Source organism: Symphalangus syndactylus, chromosome 1 (genome assembly GCF_028878055.3).
Source record: "Symphalangus syndactylus isolate Jambi chromosome 1, NHGRI_mSymSyn1-v2.1_pri, whole genome shotgun sequence".
Classification (NCBI taxonomy): domain Eukaryota; kingdom Metazoa; phylum Chordata; class Mammalia; order Primates; family Hylobatidae; genus Symphalangus; species Symphalangus syndactylus.
Genome location: NC_072423.2, coordinates 23,702,684 through 23,725,829, shown reverse-complemented (window position 1 = coordinate 23,725,829; position 23,146 = coordinate 23,702,684). Strand labels below are relative to the sequence as shown.

The window sequence follows — 23,146 nt, the reverse complement described above, 5'->3', positions numbered from 1 at the left end:
CAGGCGCATGCCACCACACCCAGCTAATTTTTGTATTTTTAGTAGAGACTGGGTTTCATCATATTGGCCAGGCTGGTCTCGAACTCCTGACCTCTGGTGACCCCCCTGCCTCGGCCTCCCAAAATGCTGGGATTACAGGCGTGAGCCACCGCACCTGGCTCCTTATCAATGATCTTGAGAATGATATCTCATTAACATTGAAGTTTGCTTTAGATGTTTGATAAATACCTTTGGTCAGTTTAAGTGAGTTTTTATTTTCTGAGTTTGCTGAGAATTTTTATCCTTCATTTCAGCCTGAATGAAGTTACTAACAGCTTTTTCTGCAACTGTGGGGATAATAGTATGGGTGTCTTTAATCCGTTAATGTGGTTAATGGTTTTATAGTTCTAATTACGTTAAACTGTGTTTTGTTATCTGAGGTAAATTAAACTGGTTCTTTTTTTGTTTGTTTTTTTGAGACGGAGTCTTGCTGTGTTGCCCAGGCTGGAGCACACTGCCACAATATCAGCTCACTGCATCATCCACCTCCCGGGTTCAAACGATTCTCCTGCCTCAGCCTCCTGAGTACCTGGGATTACAGGCATGCACCACCACGCCTGACTAATTTTTGTATTTTTAATAGAAGTGGGGTTTCACCATGTTGGCCAGGCTGGTCTCAGACTCCTGACCTCAAATGATTCGCCTGCCTCAGCCTTCCAAAGTATTGGGATTATAGGGGTGAGCCACCGTGCCTGGCCTTGTTCTTGATACATATATATTTTTAAATTACTGGGTTTTCTAAAATTAATTAATTAAAAGGCTGGGAACGGTGGCTCATGCCTGTAATCCCAGCACTTGAGAGGCTGAGGCGGGTGGATCATGAGGTCAGGAGTTCAAGACCAGCCTGGCCAAGATGGCGAAACCCTGTCTGTACTAAAAATACAAAAATTGCTGGCGCAGTGGCAGGCGCCTGTAATCCCAGCTACTTGGGAGGCTGAGGCAGGAGAATCGCTTGAACCTGGGAGGCGAGGTTGCAGTGAGCTGAGATTGTGCTACTGCACTGCAGCCTAGGCAACAGAGCGAGATGCCATCTAAAAAAATAAAAAATAAATAAATAAATAAAAATAGATTACTGGATTTTGATGCAACATTTTGTTCGAGATAAATCTTTATGACTGTGGTTACCTGTAAGTTTCGTTTCTGTTACTGTTCTCATGTGGGTCTTGGTTATACTATCCTCATAGAATGGGTTGGGGTGTTTTCCTTCATTTTTTGTTTGCTGGATGAGTTTGCATGAGTTTGGATTGATCTATTTTTTGAAACTTTGGTAAAACTTACCTGTAAAGCTATATGGGCCTGATATTTTTTTGAGACATTAAAAAAAAAACCTTCTATATTTTAAATGGTTATATAGGGGCCAGGCGTGGCTCATGTCTATAATCCCAGCACTTTGGGAGGCCAAGGCTGTAATCCCAGCTACTCAGGAGGTTGAAGTAGGAGAATCGCTTGAACCCGGAAGGCAGAGGTTGCAGTGAGCTAAGATTGCACCACTGCACTCCAGCCTGGGCAAGGAGTGAAATTCCGTCTCAAAAAAAAAGTTATAGGACTATTCAGTTTTTGTTTTGTTTTGTTAACACTGGATTTTACTCCATTGTCCAGGCTGGAGTGCAGTGGTGTAGTTACTCCACACTATAGCCTCCACCTCCCCAGGCTTGGGTGATTTCCCCTCGACTTCTGACTAGCTATAGGACTACAAGGTGTGCACTGCCACACCCAGCTAACTTTTGTTTTTCTGTTTTTTTTTTTTTTTTTTTTTTTTTGTAGAGATAAGGTTTTGCCATGTTGCACAGGTTGATCTCCAACTCCTGGGCTCAAGCGATCTGTCCCTCTCAGTCTCCCAAAGTGCTGGGATTACAAGCATGAGCCTGTGCCTGACTGATAGGACTATTTAGGCTTTTGATTTTTCTTTATTTAGTACTATTGGTAAAACATGTTTTTTCTAAGAATTTGTCACAAAATTGTTCATAATATTCTCTTTTTAATCTCTGGCGAATCTGTAGCTGTGCCTCCCTTTTCATTGTTAATATTATTTATAAGTGTCTGCTCTCTTTTTCTTGCCAGAGGATGTATCAATTTTTCTTGCCAGAGGATTTATCAATTGTACTAGTTTTCTCAAAGAATCAGTATTTTGCTTTGTTGATGTTTTCTCTTACGTATTTGGTTTTCATTTCACCGATTGCTACTTTTTATCATAGCCTTCTTTCAATTTTGGATTTATTCAGTTTGAAGGTTTGACTTTTTTTTCCTTCCAAGTTTTTTTGTTTGTTTTGGAGACAGAGTTTTGCTCTGTCGCCCAGGCTGGATCTCAGCTCACTGCAACCTCTGCCTCCTGGGTTTAAGCAATCCTCCCGCCTCAGCCGCCCCAGTAGCTGGAACTACAGGCGCCCACCACCGCTCCCAGCTGTAAGGTTTTTTTTGTATTTTTAGTAGGGAGGGATTTTACCATGTTGGCCAGGCTGGTCTCGAACTCCTGACGTCAGGTGATCCACCTGCCTCGGCCTCCCAAAGTGGTGGGATTACAGGCGTGAGCCACCACGCCCAGGCTTCCTTCCAAGTTCTTAAGGTGCATGCCGATCAAATTAATGTTCTACCTTCTTTTCCAATATGAGTATCAAAAGATACACGAGTTCAACTGCAAAAATATATATATATAAATTTCCCTTTATATATCTCCTTTTATTGCAACAGATAGATTTTGATATGTAGTTTTTCTATAATTGTTTACTTCTAAGCGTTTTAAAATTTTGGTTGTAATTTCTCCTTTCACCTGTGAGTTGTTTAGAAGTTTGTTATTAAATTTCCAAACATAGAAGTTTGTATAATGTTACTTTTGGTGTGTATTTTTCCCCTTGTAAAGAACTTACAAGGAGTGGAAATTTGGTTTGACTGTATTTCACTGCATCATTAGGACTTGAAAGTTCTCATGGTAGGGTTTTATTATAGGTTAATTTCAGTTTAACAGTAGTGTTTTCAATACTTATTTAACATGCTTGAAGACTTCTTAAGTAAAAACTCCTAAGTAAAATCTTAAGTAAAAATTCTAAGAGGAAGTAAGAACCCCAGCACCCTATTGTGAGGTTAGAAGAATAAGAAAGGGAGTCTGGACTAATTTTAAACAGAAAGAGGAGAATTTCACTGTGGTGGGGAAATATAGTAAAGATAAAACTCCCCTTTTTTTGGTTTCTTTGTAATTTGAATTGGGTGATCATATGCAGGAACTTAGTTCTCAGTAATGAGTAACATATATAGGGAAAGATGCAAATCCATGCAGGCTCCTTGATCAGAGGCATAGTTAGTGAAATACATCAGTGGTTCTGCTGTCTGACTTGTTTCTGCTTCTCTGTGTTTGCTTTTATAGGTAGAAGAAGTGAAAAAGCACCAACACTGCTTAGCATTTAGCTCCTCTGGACCCCAAAGCCAGACTTACTACATTTGCTTTGATACTTTCACAGAATACTTAAGGTGGCTGCGACAAGTCTCCAAGGTAAGCAAGTACTTAACCCAGGAAACGACTCAGCTTCTAGCTGGCTACAAAGTTCCTTTCTGCTTTAGCTGGGTCTAAAATATAGTTAGTTACACACACTTCCCCCTGCCCCAGATATTGCCAGTGATTAGCAATTTTTAGTTTTTTAAAAACTAATTTTGCCTGAAAAGTGGCTTTTTAAAAATTGTTTTTTACTTGCCCAGTTTTGTTTATACTTAAAAATAAATTGGTCTGTAAACAGGCATTACTATCTTAATATTGTAGATAAAAAACATGAGACTGAGAATATTTGAGGGACTGCCCAGGCTAAGACAACTATAAAACCACAAAATACCCAGATAATTGTTACAAATTTCCCTGGTTTCTCTGACTGTTTTTTCATATAAATAGTCTAATATTATACCATCTCCCCTTCACCTTTATTCTGCCTTTTCAGTGATTTATTTTTTTATCTTATTTTGGCCATTTTATATTCCTCTGATTTAATAAGATCAGCATGTCCCATGAAATAATATATAGTACTTTTGGCCAGGCACACTGGCTCACTCCTGTAATCCCAGCACTTTGGAAGGCTGAGACAGGCAGATCACTTGAGTTCAGGAGTTCGACACCAGCCTGGCCAAAATGGTGAAAACCCCATCTCTACTAAAAATACAAAAAATTAGCCAGGCATGGTGGTACACACCTGTAGTCCCAGATACTCGGGAGGCTGAGGCACGAAAATTGCTTGAACTGGGAAGGTGGAGGTTGCAATGAGCTGAGATTGCACCATTACACTACAGCCTTGGTGACAGAGTGAGACTCTGACTTAAAAAATATATATATGTGTGTATATATATAATGTAATATATAATTATATATAATATTTTATAATATATATAATATCTAGTACTTTTGTGTTTAATGTAAACCAGAATAACATTATAAATAAGACAAAGAAATGCTGATATTTCAGGTAACCTGTGTAAGAATGTTTTTATATCTCATTTAGAGAATTATGTGTAAAATAATGGGGTGGATTGCAGTCCTTAGTGCCTTGGTTTGGGTGTTGTTTTTGAAATGACAAAATCTCTCTAGGGTGCCAGGAGCGTTACAATGGAATATGCTTTCATATTTTTGAATTCGTAATTTAACTTGTTATCCAAGTTCAGTGTGATTCAGATTGCTGTGTGATGTAATTATTTGTCAAGTGAATGAGTAAGGGAATAACTTTGGAAAACAGTTAAGAGAAAATTTGAGAACAGTATCTAGAAAATCATTTTGAAATACTGGCTGCATTTGAATTACCAGGTAAAAACCATTGCCTGATGATGAGATATCATTTAGGAGAATTGGTTTCCCTTCCTTTTAGAGAATAAGCAATGAGTAGAGAGTTTTGGTTGATAGGGCTTAGAAAATTCTCTCAACCTAATAGACAAATGGAGGTTCTGAATGTGTAAGGCAGCACTCCTGCAGGAAAAAGTAGGGAAGAGGACCCTTGTCCTTCAGACTCACTTGTAGAATTAATGTGATATTAGAAGTATACTTGTCTGGTTTTAAAATTATTCATATGTTTACAAATGTGAGGAGATATTAAATAACATTGGGCTTTGATATTTATAATTTATCATTTTTATTGTGCTTTTGTATGTGTTTATATCAAAGTGGTTTTACGTGTTGAAAGCAGTGAGTTAATTACCTACACTCTGCTTTATTCAGAATAAAATGCCTAACTAGGATCAAAGTGCAGCACATTTCTTTCTGTATAGAGATGTTGATATTTTAAATCAACTTTTAAATTATTAACTTTTTCTTTATTTTGGAATACTTTTATAATTACAGAAAAGTTGCAAAGATAGTACAGAGAATTCTCAAACATAGTTTCCCAACCCCCTCACTCAGTTTACCAGACGTATTACCACAATATGTCTCTCAAGTATAAGAAACCATCATTAGTACATAACTCTGAACTAACCTGTGGAATTTATTTTTTTGTTTTGTTTTTGTTTTTGTTTTTGTTTTTGTTTGAGACAGAGCCTTGCTCTGTCATCTAGGCTGGACTGCAGTGGCACGATCTTGGGTCACTACAACCTCCGCCTCCTGGGTTCAAGCAATTCTCCTACCTCAGTCTCCTGAGTAGCTGGGATTATAGGCATGTGCTACCACGGCTGGCTAATTTTTGTATTTTTAGTAGAGATGGGGTTTCACTATGTTGGCCAGGCTGGTTTTAAACTCCTGATCTCAAGTGATCCGCCTGCCTTGACCTTTCAAAGTGCTGGGACTATAGGCGTGAGCCACTGCGCCTGGCCTTTATTTGGATTTCACTAGTTTTTCCATTGCCTTTTTTCTGTTTCGAGATCTAATTCAAGGTACCACATTGCATTTGATTGTCATGTCTGTTTTGTCTCCTCTGGTGTGTGACAGTTTTTCACTTTTCTGTTTTTCTTTCTCTCTCGCTTTTTTTTTTTTTTTTGAGATGGAGTCTCACTCTCAAGGCTGGACTGTAATGGCAGGCTGGAGTGTAATGGCAGGCTGGAGTGTAATGGCATGGTCTTGGCTCACTGCAACCTCTGCCTTCTGGGTTCAAGCAATTCTCCCATCTCAGCCCACCAAGTAGCTTTGACTGCAGGCACATGCCACCATACCCGGCTAATTTTTTGTGTTTTTAGTAGAGACGGGGTTTCACTATGTTGGCAAGGCTGGTGTCCAACTCCTGACCTCATGATCCGCCTGCCTCAGCCTACCAAAGTGCTGGGATTACAGGCGTGAGCCACTGCACCTGGCCTACTTTTCTGTGTTTTTCATGACCTTGACAGTTTTGAGGAATACTGATGAGGTATTCCTCAGAAGTGCTGAAATGCTCTGCAGTTGTATGTAGACAATAATTCACACACATATACATATACAGCATACATTTTATACTTACAATAAGTGGAGCTGAGTATTTCCAAGAGGGCAGAGGGACTTTGATTTGATTATGTTAGATTACTGGTATTGACTACAACTAATTAGAATAAGACCTTCTTTCCTTTTAGAAAGGCTTTGATTAGAGAAGCTGTGTAGTGTTGGGGTCAAGAGTTTGAGTTTCAAAGTAAGGCAGGCATGGATTCCACCATTTCCTGGCCAAGTGGCTATATCTAAGTTCCAAATTTTAAACTTTTTCATCTAATAAGGGGAATAATAATAATAGTACTTACCTTTTAGGGCTTATATGAGATATGCATATAATAGATTTGTACTGGCACATAGTAAGTGAGTAGAACTAACTAAATAGAATAATTTTATGACGGTCATCCTTGATTGGTCAAATAATATTTTAAAGTATTATCTATTTGTATGTGTATTTTCAGCAGATAAAGACACGGGTCTTAGTTTGTCTGAACAAGTTACCTTTTACTGCTCTTAACAACCATGGCAGCCTTTTGGGGAAAGGATGGCAGACATTGGGGAAATGATTTCCTCTTGAGAAGCTGGGGTGGGGAACAGAGGGTGATACATTTTAGTAAATGCAGACTTTCCTTTTTTTTTTGAGATGGAGTCTTGCTGTGTAGCTGAGCCTGGAGTGCAGTAGTGTGATTTCGGCTCACTGCAGCCTCCACCTCCCGGGTTCAAGCAATTCTCCCACCTCAGCCTCCCGAGTAGCTGGGATTACAGGCGTGTGCCACCATGCCAGGCTAATTTTTTTGTATTTTTAGTAGAAACGGAGTTTCACCATGTTGGCCAGGCTGGTCTTGAACTCCTGACCTCAGGTGATCCGCCTGCCTTGGCCTCCCAACGTGCTGGGATTACAGGCGTGAGCCACCGTGCCCGGCCTAGTAAATGTAGATTTTCAATATAGTACTTTTCCCTTCTCCAATTTTAAAAACCAGATATATATTTCAAAAATGTTTAGCAGTTACAGTTAGTGAATTAAGGACAAATGAATTGTAAAGAACTGATTAAAAGAGGTTAGATATTATAAAAGAAATGGGTGAAGGAACTCCCTGTTTGGGTTTGAATCCTATATAAAACATGGCCACACCCTTCTTTAAGCATTATGTGTTGAGGATAATCTTGCGATAATGTCTTTTCCTTTTTAACCTAGCATCTAGGGATAGTAGACTAGAATCTCACTCCATTTGGGAATATATGCCTACAGGGAATTTGACATAGATAAGGCTGATTGTTATAAGCTCCTTCAGCTTCCAGTTTCCGCCTTCAATTGTCATCTGCTCTTCTTCCTATGTAGGTATTAGGAAGTTATATCATTTAGTCACACTCACTGTTACTGTGGAAATGTTTAGTTTCTTTTGTTCATATTGAGAAACAAAACATTCTCAGAATGGATAGTCTTTACATCTTGATGTTTAGATAAGGATTCATTTTGATAAGGACCTAAAAGAAAAACAAACCAACAACAGAAACAAAAGTTTCTAATTGTTAGTAACTGTCCCTACCCCAGAGTAGGAGGGAAAAATTTTTTTCCATTATTTTTAAATGAAAATGAATTAAGGAAGTAATTTAAAAGGAAAGTTCTTTATTTTCAGTTTATTTTTCTGGATTTTCAGCTGCAAGAGAAGTGTTATTTTTTGTTCTAATTTGTTTCATTTGATTTTGGGAAAATTTATAGTTTATTAATCAGATGTGTTCTACCAAGATAGGCTTTTATATGCTTATTATTTTTAAACTTTAGCACTTAATATTGCTTGCCAAAATAATACCCAGGGCAGTCTCTTTAGAGTTTTTATTTTGGATGTGTATTAGTGGTAGACACTGTGGGAGAGCTTTTTTGGGAGGATTACAATATTGGTTGTAAATTCATTCCTAAAATATTAATGCACAGCATGCTGTAAAAATTGAGTAAACCTCCTATTATATACAGTGTAAAAGACGGCTCTGTTTGTTCAACATAGGTACATGTACCCAGCATGTTTTCAAAGTGGTTAGAGGGGCAGTGATGTGAAAAGGCTACGGCTAAGCTGAGGGAATAACAAGAACGTGCAGAAGAGCTCCTATCAGATATATGAGTAAGTTGATGGAAATGCTGACCTAGATATCCATCTTGATGGTCCACTTTTTAAAGTGCCTTCATTGTGGATATGTTGATTGATCCTGTGAATTCTTTGCAAAGTTAGGCTTTCATATGAATCCGTAGCATGTCTTAGTTTTAATTTAAAAGTTTAGTGACTTCTGTAACACCATATTATTCTACTTTAAAATCTGTTTCTTGGCCGGGCGCGGTGGCTCACACCTGTAATCCCAACACTGTGGGAGGCTGAGGCGGGCAGATCACCTGAGGTTAGGAGTTCAAGACCAGCCTGGCCAACATGGTCTCTACAAAAAATACAAAAATTAGCTGGGCATGATGGCGGGGGCCTGTAATCCCAGCTACTCAGGAGGCTGAGGCAGGAGAATCGCTTTTGAACCCAGGAGGCAAAGGTTGCACTGAGCCGAGATTGCGCCACTGCACTCTAGCCTGGGCGACAGAGCAAGATTTCATCTCAAAAATAAATAATAAAATAAAGTATTTTTCTTTATTCCATGGGAGATTAAAAGTGGATTCGGGTCAGTGACTTAGTGTTGTGTCCCTTTTTTTTCTTACTCTTTATTACAGAAAATGTCAAATATTCTGAAGTAGAGATAATTGTGTAGTAACCCCCACACACCTGTGACCTGGCTTCCACAGTTACCATCTCCTGGCCAGTGGGCTGTTGTCGGTATGCTCCCTTTCTCTCTGGATTATTACAAAGCAAACCCCAGACATTATTTCACTCACAACTATTTTCACATGTGTGTGTATAACTCTAGAAGATGAGGACTCTTCTTACAATTACTCTTTTTACAACACCATTATCTATGTGTGTGTGTGTTTTTTAAAGAATGGACAATTCAGATAAAGATGAGAGGGTTGATTCAGGTACCTTATTCCTGAAATAGTGATGTAGCATGTGGTACCCAAGAAAATATACAACACTTGTGGAAAAGGGCATATTGTGAGCTACGCTTTTAACTTATTATTAGACAGATGGAATGCTCTCAAATATTGATTAGCTAGATGAAAGTGAGAACAGTTTACTACATGGCACATTTCTAAGTTCAGTATTTTGAATCTGAATAGTAACATGACTGAATTGAAAGTGATGGAGCCCTGCAGTTAGGGACACGATGTCTAATCTTAGGCATTTTATCTTAAACATTGTCCCAGTTCTCTTGTGTAGGGAAAAGGAAAAGGCACAGCATGACCTCTTCCAAGGACCTCAAACCTGGCCAGTTTAGTTGGTTATAACATGGTGACGATGAAAACAGCATTGTAAATTCAGGCCTCCTGGAGGGCCATGAACCTGTCTGCATGTCTCTTTCTCTGTGTTGATCAGTGGCTGACAGTTGCAGGTGACTCTGACTGTCACAGTCATTTTCTCTCCTGCTGTGTAGCTCTCAGTATTAACCATAGTGTTTAATTCTAGGCCATTGACTTGAGGGAAAAAGTCACTGCAGTGAACTTCTGGTTGCCGTGATTTGAGTGCACCCTAAACATGCACAGTGTAGGCAAATCGGAGCCACATTTCATGCCAAAAGATCCCATGAAATGATGAGCAAACATCACCCTTTTAAAAAAGAGTAAGACACATGGTGAATCACAATTGAACTTTTGGTTTCATTTGCTTCAACACAGTGTCTTACTGTCTAGATTTTACTCAAGGAATACTTAATCAATTGAATCAAATCATTCTTGTATAACAAGATTGAGGTTTCCAACATATTGATTTGTGTTATTAGATGTAATTACAAGGAACCCTTTAATATGACTTAGACATCTTTTACCAATATTTTGCCTCTTAACTTGTAGTTCAGGAAGTCTGCCACCTTTTGTTAGCATGGTCTGCCATTTGTCCTTTAGGGATTGTGCTGTAGTTTGTAACTTTGAGGTTGTTATGATAAGAAGCTTTGCTATCAATACTGTTCTACTGAGGAGTCAAGGGCTTTTCTGGAAACCCTCAATTCACATTTTACACCCATTTTTTTGGATGAAGAATCAAGGGCCCTTTGATCTAACAAGCCTACCACAGAATCTAAATAGAATGAAGGGGCTGGGTGCAGTGGCTTACGCCTGTAATCCCAGCACTTTGGGAGGCCAAGGCAGGTCGATCACCTGAGTTCAAGACCAGCCTGGCCAACATGGTGAAACCCCGTCTCCACTAAAAATACAAAAAAAATTAGCCAGGCATGGTGGCAGGTGCCTGTAATCCCAGCTACCCAGGAGGCTGAGGCAGGAGAATCGCTTGAACTCAGGAGGTAGAGGTTGCAGTGAGCCAAGATGGTTCCACTGCACTCCAGCCTGGGCAATGAGAGCAAAACTCCATCTCAAAAAAAAAAAAAAAAAAGATGATAATAAATGAAACTGTGGGTCTGAATGACATGAATCCTGAGAAGATTGCTCTTGTACCAATTCTGTAGTGACAAGAAAAGTTTGTGAGAAAAGTTTGGAAATTTAGTATATGAGTTAGTATATGAGATATTTGGGTATAGGAAGACTTCAAGGAGGCAGTGGGCAAGCTGAGTCTTTTAAGGCTAAATAGGTATTCACCATGAAGACAAGAAAAGTAAATTCATCTCAAGAAGGATAGGTCAAGTATGTGCAGAGGCAGTTTGCAAAGATATCCTGTAAAGATCATATCACACATGTCTGAGAAGTGTCAAAAAAAAAAAAAGAAGCTAAAGTAAATGAGTGCTGGCCAGTAAGTTTCCTGCTAGTTCCATTTCATTTTCTTGTAGAAATACGACTGTAAGTTACCCAGTATTAGAATTAACTTTTCAATATAGTAATGGATTTGTTATATAAAAAATTACATTATGGGATCTTTGTTACAGTTAGAAAGCAGTAGTCTATGAAGTTAGAGAACTTAGAATTTCTTCTTTGAATTTAGGGAGAAGGTAACATTTTGGATTGTACTAAGTTTTTTGTTACACATACAATTAAGTTAGTAGAAAATAATAGAATGATCTCTTTACAGATATAATTATGCTTCATCTATACCTGTCTTATTTCCTCACTAATCCCTTCTATTCCTTTTTTTTTTTTTCCCTGTAGCGGCTCTTGTTTCTGAAATCCTAGTGAATATATTCCTGAAGAAGAGGTTTTCACTTCAATTCTAAAGTTATTTCAGTTTAGAACTATTAATTTTATTTTCTCTAAAGTTTTATAATCCAGTTTTAAACAAATGGCAAAGATACCTAGTTTGCTTATCGTCTCATAACAAAAGAAGCATGTTTTTGTGAAGCAGTGCTCATTTGTATAATTAGACTATTACCATTTTAAATGCATCCCATGTACTTCCATCTTCCTTCCTCCTGTCTTCTCATCTCTTCCGCCTTCTTTCTCCAGCTGTGTTGGAATTAGCAGTTGTTGTTCTCACTGTCCAGCAGGGAGAGATGGAGAGAGGGAGGGAGGAAAGAGAGGACTTTTCTGTCTTTTCTTTGTGCCAGGCATTAGGCTCCATGTGGATTGCCAGAACCTCAGCAAATGGAAATGTGTTCCTCATGTGTTCTTGGTAGAACTCTGTAAAATTTTTCCCAGGAAACCTTAAAGAAGTTTGATTGGGGTCTGTACTTCTGTTATTAGTACTTTAAAATACTTGTGGGTTTGATCTGTGTAATGTTATCTTTAATAAAATAACTTCTAGGGCTCAAGGGAGGAACTTAGAGCTACATTTTAAAGTTGTAAAATGTTGTTTTAATATTGGTAAGGGCCCTTGTAATGTAGTTGACAAGAAGGGAATATTAATATTAGCTGCAATTTTCTAAAATAATTGTGCTACCAGTTATTTGACATTTTCTTTGAAAGCATTCTTTAGTTTAACCTTGAATTGTAGTCTTCAACAACAAACGACTCTTAGTTCAGAGACTTAAGATTTGGAAAAGACCAGAGTCTCACACCATCCCACCGATGTCTGTAGGCATTTCCAACATCTGTAGTGTCTGATGTGACAGTTTTTCCTTATAAGTGAGCTGAAGTCTGTGTTCCTCTAGCTTTGACTCATTGACCCAAATTTTTCTATCTAGTACAACGCAAGAAAATCCGACTCCCTTTCCTATTTAATAACCTCTCAATATTGTTGAGTTACCAGGATCTGTGCCCTTGCACTGCCCTGTCTGCTCCTTAGCAGTCTGTTTTCAGCAGAAGTATCCCTGGCAATTCCAACAATTCCTTCTGTCACTTGGTTCTCAGATACTTTATCTCGTAGCTTTTTTTCTGGGTGCTCTCTGATTTGTTGACATCCTTGCAGATCTCATCTGATCAACACAGAGTATGTGACCATTATTTTCCTTGCTTTAGACATTATGTCCAAAGTGAATTAGTTACCCATTTGTGAGGTCAGCCCTAAAAGAAAATATTTTTGCTCTTTTCCTCCCTCAACTTGTTGACATATTTTCTAAACAATATAATTATTTACTGTACCAAATTGATGCTGTAGTGACAACAATAATGCACATAGTAATAACTAACATTTTGGTAACTTTTACTGTTTGGCAAGCACTGTTCAAGATACTTTGTAGTAGCTCTGTGAAGTAGGTGCTGATAACAATTCTATGAGGTTGGTTTTTTGTTGATTTTTTTTTTTTTTTTTTGAGACAGGGTCTCACTCTGTCGCTCAAGCTGCTGTGCAGTGGCATGATTACAGCTCACTGCAGGCTTTGACCTTCCAGGCTCAAGTGATCCTCTCACCTCAGCCTCCCGAGTAGCTGGGACCACAGGCATGCGCCACCACTCCCAGCTAATTTTTGTATTTTTTGTAGAGACAGGGTCTTGCCATGTTGCCCAGGCTGGCCTTGAGCTCCTGGGCTGAAGCAGTCCTCCCACCTTGGCCTCCCAAAGTACTGGGATGACAGGCACAAGCTACTGCACCCAGCCTGTGGTTGGTTTTTAATACCAAAAGATAATATGTCTTAGATATTATTATCCCCATTTTGCAGATGAGGGAACTGATATATAAAGTATTCAATTACTGCTTTATGCATTAAGTTCTACTACCTTACTCCTTTTACTTAATTGTACTTCCAGTGTTTTACAGTGGTTGGAAGGGACTGAAAACAAAGATTTAAATAATAACTAAGATTTGCTGAAAATATCTCAATAAAGTACTTTATATACAGAGTTGGCAGCAGAATCCAGGCAGCTCAGTACTATGACAAAAGGTAGTTTCTCAGGCAGTCTATTTATTGGAGTATGCTGCTAAAAGACACTTGAGCATAGTCACTCTACATCGCTCATTGATCTTCTTAAATGATGACCAAGAGTTGTTTAAGAAATCTGAGATGCTTTCTGAGTCATTCAAAGCAGACTGAATTGTTTTCAATGGTGAGGGAACTACTGTTGTCTGATTCTTTGCAAACGGGTCAAATATTGGTATATCAGGAACTTAGCATATATGATTAACCACATATCTGTATCTGGTCATGTTATATTTTAAAGTTAAATTCTTTTAATCTGAGAGTTTAGACCAATTTAAATATATATCTACCAGGCGGCCGGGCGCAGTGGCTCATGCCTGTAATCCCACCACTTTGGGAGGCTGAGGTGGGTGGATCACCTGAGGTCAGGATTTCGAGACCACCCTGGCCAACATGGTGAAACCCCATCTCTACAAAAAATACAAAAATTAGCCAGGTGTCGTGGCACATGCCTGTAATCCCAGCTACTCAGGAGGCTGAGGCAGGAAAGTTGTTTGAACCCAGGAGGCGAAGCCAAGATCACACCATTGCACTCCAGCCTGGGTGATAGATTGAGATTCTGTCTCAAAAAAAAAAAAAAAATCTACCAGGCATGGTGGATGGTGGTTCACGCCTGTAATCCCAACACTCTGGGAGGCTGAATGGGGAAGATCACTTGAGGCCAGGAGTTCGAGGCAAGCCTGGGCAACATAGCAAGGCCCTGTCTCTACCAAAAAAAAAAAAAAAATATATATATATATATATATATATATATATATCCTTTAAAGTTTAGTTCCCATTATGTACTTAGGATTTTTTGAGTGCCCAGTATTTTTAACCCAGAGTATTAAATTTTCTACACCTACTCTGAAGGGTTAAATTCTTCTACCCACCGGTCTAATTTATTATTCTATAAAGCAGGAAGTAGTGGAGTAATTGGAAAAACAATCTATGAACTCTGTATTAAACATACTGAACCTTGTGTATTAGACTTGGAAATTAAACATCGAATTTTTTTTCTTTTTTTTTGTATTTAGAAACAAAACAGGCTGGGTGCAGTGGCTCATGCCTGTAATCCCAGCACTTCGGGAGGCCGAGGTGGGTGGATCACAAGGTCAGGAGTTCGAGACCAGCCTGGCCAACATGGTGAAACCCCGTCTCTACTAAAAATACAAAAATTAGCTGGGTGTGGTGGCAGGCGCCTGTAATCCCAGCTACTCAGGAGGCTGAGGCACGAGAATTGCTTGAACACGGAAGGTGGAGGTTGCAGTGAGCCGAGATTGCGCTACTGCACTCCAGGATGGGTGACAGAGCAAGACTCCATCTCGGGGTGGGGGCGGGGGGTGGGAAGAAAAAAGCAAGTAGTTCATTTCTAGTAGTAGAACCACTTGAATAGTATTTGTATTATGTATTTTAATAGAAAGCTAGAATGTAAGTTTTTTTGTAGTTCATTTCTCCTTTGTCAAGGCGATGACACCTTTGGGGGAATGCTGCCATGACGTTCAAAAACATTCTCAGGTAGTAACATTTTAAAGAGATTGTTTATACATATTTTGCCAATAAGGAACTGAGGAAGGAACTCTGAGTTCAGATTTGATCTCCACCCAAGCTGAACTCTATTTTTTTGTTGTTACTGAGAAACACAATGGGGTTTGTGTGTGTGGAAGGGAGATAACTGTTAGAGTGACACCGGTGGCTCATGATTTTGGAAAGCTGTTAGTGACATCTCCTCTGACCCTATACAGTTGCTTCTGACTCCTAAAGAGTCCACATTTTCACTTTTGGCCGCGTGATGAGCTCACTGGACAAATGCAGCAGAAGTGTCTGTGAATACGTGGCTCATTTTGTCAAGGGAGGGGACTGTGTCGGCACTGATGCTGTCAACGTGGAGCTCTGAGGATTGTTCTTGGCCCTGTGTGTGCTCTTATGGCACCGCTGCATCCTCTTTAGTGAATTACAGTTATTTAGATGTGTGTGTCCTCAAGAGGCTAAGCTTTTGGAGACAAAGACTGCATCTCTGCAGTACCTGGTACAGTTCCTGGTTCATAAAAGGCAAATAACAAATGTTTATTGAATGATTCACTCAGGTTAGCTTGATGGCCCCATGCGTGCTGCCTCCTCATCCCCATCGCCTCACCTCTGTTGGCAAAGAGAGCTGAGGATACTTTGGACGATCTCTTGGTCTGGAGTTCTCTTGATTGGCTTTTTAAATATTGTTATAGCTTGGTCCTTGAACAGTGAGCCAGGGATTTTGTTTTGTTTTGTTTTCTTCCCCAGCCTGCAGTTCTTTCCATACTCTTATTTTTGGGTCTTTTAACAATATTTTAACAGGTACATCATAGCCCATCATTTTAAAATCGTAGATCCTACTTCTCCCAAATGCTCTTGCCCTCACAGAATACCATCTCTCTTATTTATTTATTTATTTATTTATTTATTTATTTATTTATGAGACGGAGTCTTGCTCTGTTGCCTAGGCTGGAGTGCAGTGGTGCGATCTTGGCTCACTGCAACCTCTGCCTCCCGGATTCAAGAGATTCTCTTGCCTCAGTCTCCAGAGTAGCTGGGATTACAGGTGTGCGCCACCACACCCGGCTAATTTTTGTATTTTTAGTAGAGACAGGGTTTCATCATGTTGGTCAGACTGGTCTCAAACTCTTGACCTCATGATCTGCCTGCCTTGGCCTCCCAAAGTGCTAGGATTACAGGCGTGAGCCACCACGCCCAGCCCATCTCTCATTTTTAACCTATTAATGATAGCCTGTCTGGATTTTCCTGTTGTGTTCATTGATTTGCTATGTCATTACCTTGAATCATTTTAAATGTTGTATAATTTGCGTAATCTTTTGTCTTTTTTTTTTGAGACAAGATCTCCCTCTGTCACCCATGCTGGAGGGCAGTGGCACAATCATAGTTCACTGCAGCCTCAAGCTTCTGGGCTCAAGGATTCCTCCCACCTCAGCCTCCCATGTAGCTGGGACTATAGGCGCGTGCCACCACACCTGGCCAATTTTTAAATTTAATTTTGTAGAGATGGGGTCTTGCTATGTTGTCTGGGCTGGTCTCAATCTCCTGGACTCAAGTGGTCCTCCCGCCTCAGCCTCCCAAAGTGTAGAGATTACAGGCATGAGCCACTGTGCCTGGCCCATATTTTATTTCTTATATATCTTTTTCCACCTCATTTAACCATTTAAGAAAAAGAAATGGTGAGATTCTGAAATTCCAGGTAGAATTTCATAAGTATAAAACTGGTAGCTTTGATATGCTTTTATTGGAACATTATGAAGATATATGATGTAATTAATTTTTATTTATTTATTTATTTATTTATTTATTTATTTATTTATTTGAGATGGAGTCTCACTCTGTCGCCCAGGCTGGAGTGCAGTGGCCCTATCTCGGCTCACTGCAAGGTCTGCCTCCTGGGTTCATGCCATTCTCCTGCCTCAGCCTCCGGAGTAGCTGGGACTACAGGCGCCCGCCACCATGCCCGGCTAATTTTTTTGTATTTTTAGTAGAGACGGGGTTTCACTGTGTTAGCCAGGATGGTCTCGATCTCCTGACCTCGTGATCCACCTGCCTCGGCCTTCCAAAGTGCTGGGATTACAGACGTGAGCCACCATGCCTGGCAGGTTGACAGCAGTCTTTTACTTCACACAAGAAGAATTATTTGTGCTATTTCAGCTGCTTTGACCAAGCCTTTTAGAGTCATTCTGGTTAATTTTGAGCGTGCCATGCACATAATACGGATAAATACAACTTTACTAAAGTATAGAGGGGCCAAAATCATCACATTAATGTTACTGTGAACTTTCCCTTGCCTGTGAAAGATGATTATCCACCATCTGAACCAAAAAGAGTAATGGGAATGATGCAGAGTACAGTCCTCTTGCAGGGGAAGATGAGAATTTTGAAAGCGTGGCAGGGATAGGGTAAGGATAGGACAGATAGAATGGTTTACAAATGCAACCCAGCTACACTCAGAGGAGGGACATTTTTGTCATAAGGGTCCTAATAATAGGCAAAGAAATGACTTAGGAAAGTGTCAAGCTGAGTAATATGTTAGAAATGTGTGGCCACCCATTGAGTCATCTGAAAATTTTGTTGTTCACATTAGCATTTTTTATAGTGCAGTGTTCTTTAGAGGAAATATTTTGAGGACCAAATGAACCCTCCTTCCCTCATGTATATTTACAAGTCATTTGGGAAAAAAAGAGACCACCTGAGCAGGTAGTTGGAAATTATGTTCATTTTGATGTATCTCTCAGGGTGTGTCCATCGTGGTAGAAAAGTCCCATTTAACTTACTAACTCAATTAGCCTTAATTTTTTTTCTTTTTTTTCATTGTTGTTGTTGTTGTTGTTGTTCTTGTTTTGTTTTGTTTTTGAGATGGAGTCTCACTCTTGTTGCCCAGGCTGGAGTGCAGTGGTGCGATCTTGGCTCCCTGCAACCTCTGCCTCTCGGGTTCAAGCGATTTTCCTACCTCAGCCTCCTGAGTAGCTGGGATTATAGGTGCCCACCACCCCACCTGGCTAATTTTTATATTTTCAGTAGATACGGAGTTTCTCCATGTTGGCCAGGCTGGTCTCAAACTCCTGACCTCAGGTGATCTGTCCCCCTCGGCCCCACAAAGTGCTGGGATTATAGACGTGAGCCTCTGCCCCCAGCCTGTTACTGTTAATACAGACTAAAACTGACTTTCTATGCCGCATTTACCTTCAACTGATCACAACTTGAATCTCTTCATTTGTAGTTCATTGATGGTCTGGCTGATTGCAGTTTATCCGTATAACTGCTCAACGACGAGAGCATTGGCTTACATCGTAGTCTTTTTTGTTTTATAGACTTTTATTGCTTGCAGTGGTAGACATTGCTGTGGGGATACTTGGTCTACACAGCCTCTCCTGATTTTTTAAAATGAATAAAATGGTACTACTGCAGCAACTTGTTAAGGTGATCAGGTCAGGTCTGTTAGTCTATAAGACAGGACTTAGTCTATTTTAGAGATAAGGAAACTTGAAGGACAGACAGGTAAGCAAAGTGACTTATTCAAAGTCACGTTGCTAGTGAGTAGAACTGTTCCTACCTACCCCACATACTGTTAATTTGGTGCCCTTTCTCCTGTATGTTAAGTTGTGTGGACCTCACCTTTGTGCCTTCAACTATCTTGTCTATGGTTATAAGTACAGTAGCTTTTGCCAAAAGGAATTTATATTCTGAGATCCTTTAGAAGCTTTATGTAACAAAGATTTGAGGCACTTTCTATATATGCCTGTTTCACTTCCCAAATTTCTATAACCTCTTATACTTTTTCTGTAACCTTTAAAATTTTGATTAGGTGCTCACTGGATGGCATCACCGTTGCCTAGTTGGATAAGTTGTGTGGGATTGGAGTGGGGCAGAGCCTATGATGTCAAAGAATAATGCCCCATGGGGATTCACCCCTCCTCTGAAATCTGTATTTGGTCAGCAGATGGTCTCTACTGCTTCTCCCGAGGAGGACTCACTGTCTCTGACCACCTTGTCTTCATTTCTAAGGCTTAAACATATCCTGAGGAGTACATCTAATTTTCTTTGCTCTAGTTATATTATTTTATGATGGGGATTAGAGGAGCCTCCCTTCTGGTGAGATCCAGGTCTTGACCTGATGGCATAGAGTTAATAGTACAGGCTCTTGTTCAAACTCTGATCCTGCTACTTTTTTTTTTTTTTGAGATGCAGTTTCGCTCTTGTCACCCAGGCTGGAGTGTAATGGCTCAATCTTGGTTCACTGCAACCTCCGCCTCCTAAGTTCAAGTGATTCTCCTGCCTCAGCCTCCTGAGTAGCTGTAATTACAGGCACCCACCACCATGCCTGGTTAATTTTTGTATTTTTAGTAGAGAAGGGGTTTCACCATGTTGGCCAGGCTGGTCTCAAATGCCTGACCTCAAATGATCCACCCACCTCAGCCTCCCATAGTGTTGGGGTTACAGGCGTGAGCCCCTGCACCCAGCCTGATCCTGCTACTTTTTAAACTAAGTGGCCTTGGGCGCACACCCTGTGACTCAGTTTAACCTTTATCTTTGAAACGGGTAAGTTCTTACTGCACAGGGTTGTGAAGATTAAGCTAAATAGTGTATCTTAAGTTCTTGGAAGAGTGCCTATCACAAGGCACTACTTAAATGTTAACTATTATTATTGTTACTTGGAAAAGGAAAATGCTAGAATAATAAAGGCTACTTGCTCTGAGGTGTGCACATGTGGTTTTTTGATTAATTTTTTTTTATGTATGTAGGTCTTTCTTATTTCAGGCAGGATCTCAGTTTTAATAGCTGCTGTGTAGGTGGGTCACAGTTTCTTTGGATAGCCCAGCTGGTAGTTTTCTCATTCGGGAATCAAGCCATACCTTCTAAGTAGAGTGCTTTCCTCTCTTTGTGGTAGAGCCCTGATGTGCCCAGGTTGCTCTGAGTAGAAGCACTTAAATCTCCCATTCTGTTGCAGCTCATGGGACTGGGCAGTGGTGTAGCTAGTAGTAGCTTTTTGTGGTCACCTTTGCAGCTCACTGCCTCGTGGCCATGTTAACATGTTGAATTTATGTTCTCACGTTAGACGTTCCTAGTTCTGCATAGTTCACACAGGACTGCCCTTGCTTGTAGCCTCGTTAATGTGGTTTCCTCCTCCTTGTTTCCAGCAGAAACAGCTTACGGTCTAGAAGGAGGAAAGGAAGCCGATACAACTTGATGTTAAATCATTTTCTCTTAGTTGTCCAAAGGGAGTATTTAGTGGGATGCTTCATTTGAAATGGAATTTGTCTTCTTCAAAGTGGTTGCCACATGAAAGGATGCACCAGATGCAGAGGCTGCCTGGTGAGAAAGGAGGAGGTGTAAGGTCGTCCTCTGGCCATTCTTCCAGCAAGATGTTTTGAGGGTCCTCCCAAGTACTCAACATGGGGTTATATCAGTGAACAAAATAGAAAAATCCTTTCCTTTATGGAGCTTACAATCTAGAGACAAAGATAGAGAAAAAATAAGAAAATTCCATGGTACAGTAGGCCCTCCTTACCTGCGAGTTTCCCATTTTCAGATTCAACTAACCGTGGATCAAAACCTGCCGACACGGAGGGCTGAGTGTGCTATGGCATTTTATGTCAGGGACTTGAGCATCCGTGGATTTTGGTACCTGCTGGGGTCCAGGAACTAATCCCCAGTGGATATGGAGCGTCGACCATATGTTGGTGATCACCTCACACTTCTCAGAACCTTTCCACACATCCCATTTCACTCACCTTAAAAGCCAGAGTCCTTACAAGGCCTGAAGGTCCCATAGGATCTGCTTCTTACCCCATATCCCCTGCCCCTTTACCTTCTGACCTCGTTACCAGTCACTGTCTCCTTATTATCAGTGTTCCTCAGGTCCCTCGGACATGCCAGGTATGCTCCTTTTACAAATTTGAGACAGGATCTGGCTTTACTGCCTGGGCTGGAGTGCAGTGGTGTGATCAAAGCTAACTGCAACCTCACCCTTCTGGGCTCAAGTGACCCTTCCACCTCAGCCTCCCAAGTAGTGGGACTATAGGCACGCACCACCACGCCCGGCTAATTTAAAATTTTTTTCTTAGTAGAGATGGTGGTCTCACTGTGTTGCCCAGGCTGGTCTCGAACTTCTGGGCTCAAACAGTCCTCCCACCCCAGTCTCCCAAAGTACTGGGATTACAGGCATGAGCCACCATGCCTAGCTAAGGCATGCTTCTCTAAGGGCCCTAATTCTGGGTACTTCCTCTGCCTGGCAGCATCTTCTCCCAGATAAATCCTATCAGCCAACTTCTCCTGTTTTTCCTTTCTAAATGTCGTCTTTTCAGTGGGGACCACCCTCACTAACCTATTTAAATTACAATCTACCACCTTCCCAGCAGTCTTGACCCCCTTTCTCAAGCTGTTTTTTTTTTTTTTTCCTGTAGTGCTTACCAATTTTTTTTTAACATATAATTTATTTATTTGTAAAGAAAGCTTAATGGGGAGGGATCTTCATTTTGTTTTCTGAAGTATATTAAGGGCTTACCTAGAACAGTAATTGGCACCTCTAGTAGATATTCAGTAAACATATTGAATGAATGAAAAGTACAATGGAAAAAATAAAGAAGGGTTTCATTAGTTTCCTGTGGCTGCTGTAACATGTTAACAAACCCTCGGTGGCTTAAAGCAATAGAAATTTATGATCTCATGGTATATATTGCACATATAACTATTCATCCATATAATATATGGAGGTGTGTGTGTTGTATTAAAAATTGTTTTCATAAACGGAATGTGTCATGGTGCAGTTTGCATTTGTATCAAGTCAGATTGTTACATATGGATCTGGTTCCTTCATTTTAACTGCAGCTCTAAGTAGCTGGTTCTCTTTCTCTCCTGGTTTCAGAATATGTAAATCCCAGAGAAGTCCTCTGATTAACCTAGCTTGGGTCCCATGCTAGCACCTGTTGGATCAGTCTGTGCCTTCAGCAGATAGGACACTCAGATTGCTCAGACCTGGAATGCATGCCTCCCCACGAATCCAGAGCATCTGGGTACTTTGTTTGCAGTTCCCCTTAGGATCATGAGTTTGAAGGAGAAAGGATTTGGGGCAGAGAAAAAACACAGATTTTTACTGAGGCTTCAAGTTTGGGCTTGGACATTACATCCTCTGGGAATCCTTTTCTCACCCCTGGGATTCTGTTCTGTGTCCTTGCACTTCCTATTCTTGTAACAGTTATCATGTAGTATCTTAATTACCTTGCCCTCTTGATGTGTACTCATTCAGGGCGGAGACTGTGTCTGTCTTGTTTTCCTGTTGTATCTCAGGAAATAAAAGGCCTGCCACACACCATTAAGTAGATGCTCAACACATATTTTTGAATGAATGATTCCACTAACTAGCAGAGCTTTCAACCTTGCTTTCTATAAACAGGTTCCCATCCACTTCCTATGAATGCCATAGGAATCCTGTGTGGCATGGTGCTTTTGCACCTACTTTCAGGCCCATTAACATTCTGTCTCTTTTTACATCTTTCTTTATATGAGTGGTTTGGCCCTGTTTGGAACCAGTTTCTTTTTCTTATTTAATGGTGAAAATTCACAGAAAAATAAAATTGGTAAAATGCAAACTCAGACTTTCTCGGTAAAGTCTTTAGAGGTAAGTCCTGCCCAGCCTTTCTCATCCAGTATACCTTTAGTTTTCATGTGTGCACAGTAATTTCTCTCAACTTCAAATATTCCTTCAGCAGATTTTTTTTTTTTTTTTTTTGAGACAGAGTCTCTCTCTGTCGCCCAGGCTGGAGTGCAGTGGCACAATCTCAGCTCACTGCAACCTCTGCGTCCTAGGTTCAAGCGATTCTGCTGCCTCAGCCTCCCAAGTAGCTGAGATTACAGGCACCCACCACTACGCCCAGCTAATTTTTGTATTTTTAGTAGAGACGGGGTTTCACCATGTTGGCCAGG

The 23,146-nt window shown here is 40.3% G+C and overlaps 1 protein-coding gene across 1 annotated transcript in view; it reads left to right on the top strand.

Annotated features, from left to right (window-relative positions):
* PHLPP1 (PH domain and leucine rich repeat protein phosphatase 1) overlaps positions 1 to 23,146 on the top strand; it is a 262,022-nt gene that overhangs the window by 120,980 nt on the left and 117,896 nt on the right. The window contains exon 3 of the mRNA XM_055297160.2: positions 3,398 to 3,523. Coding sequence (XP_055153135.2) covers positions 3,398 to 3,523 — 126 coding nt within the window. The remainder of the gene's footprint in view (positions 1 to 3,397; positions 3,524 to 23,146) is intronic.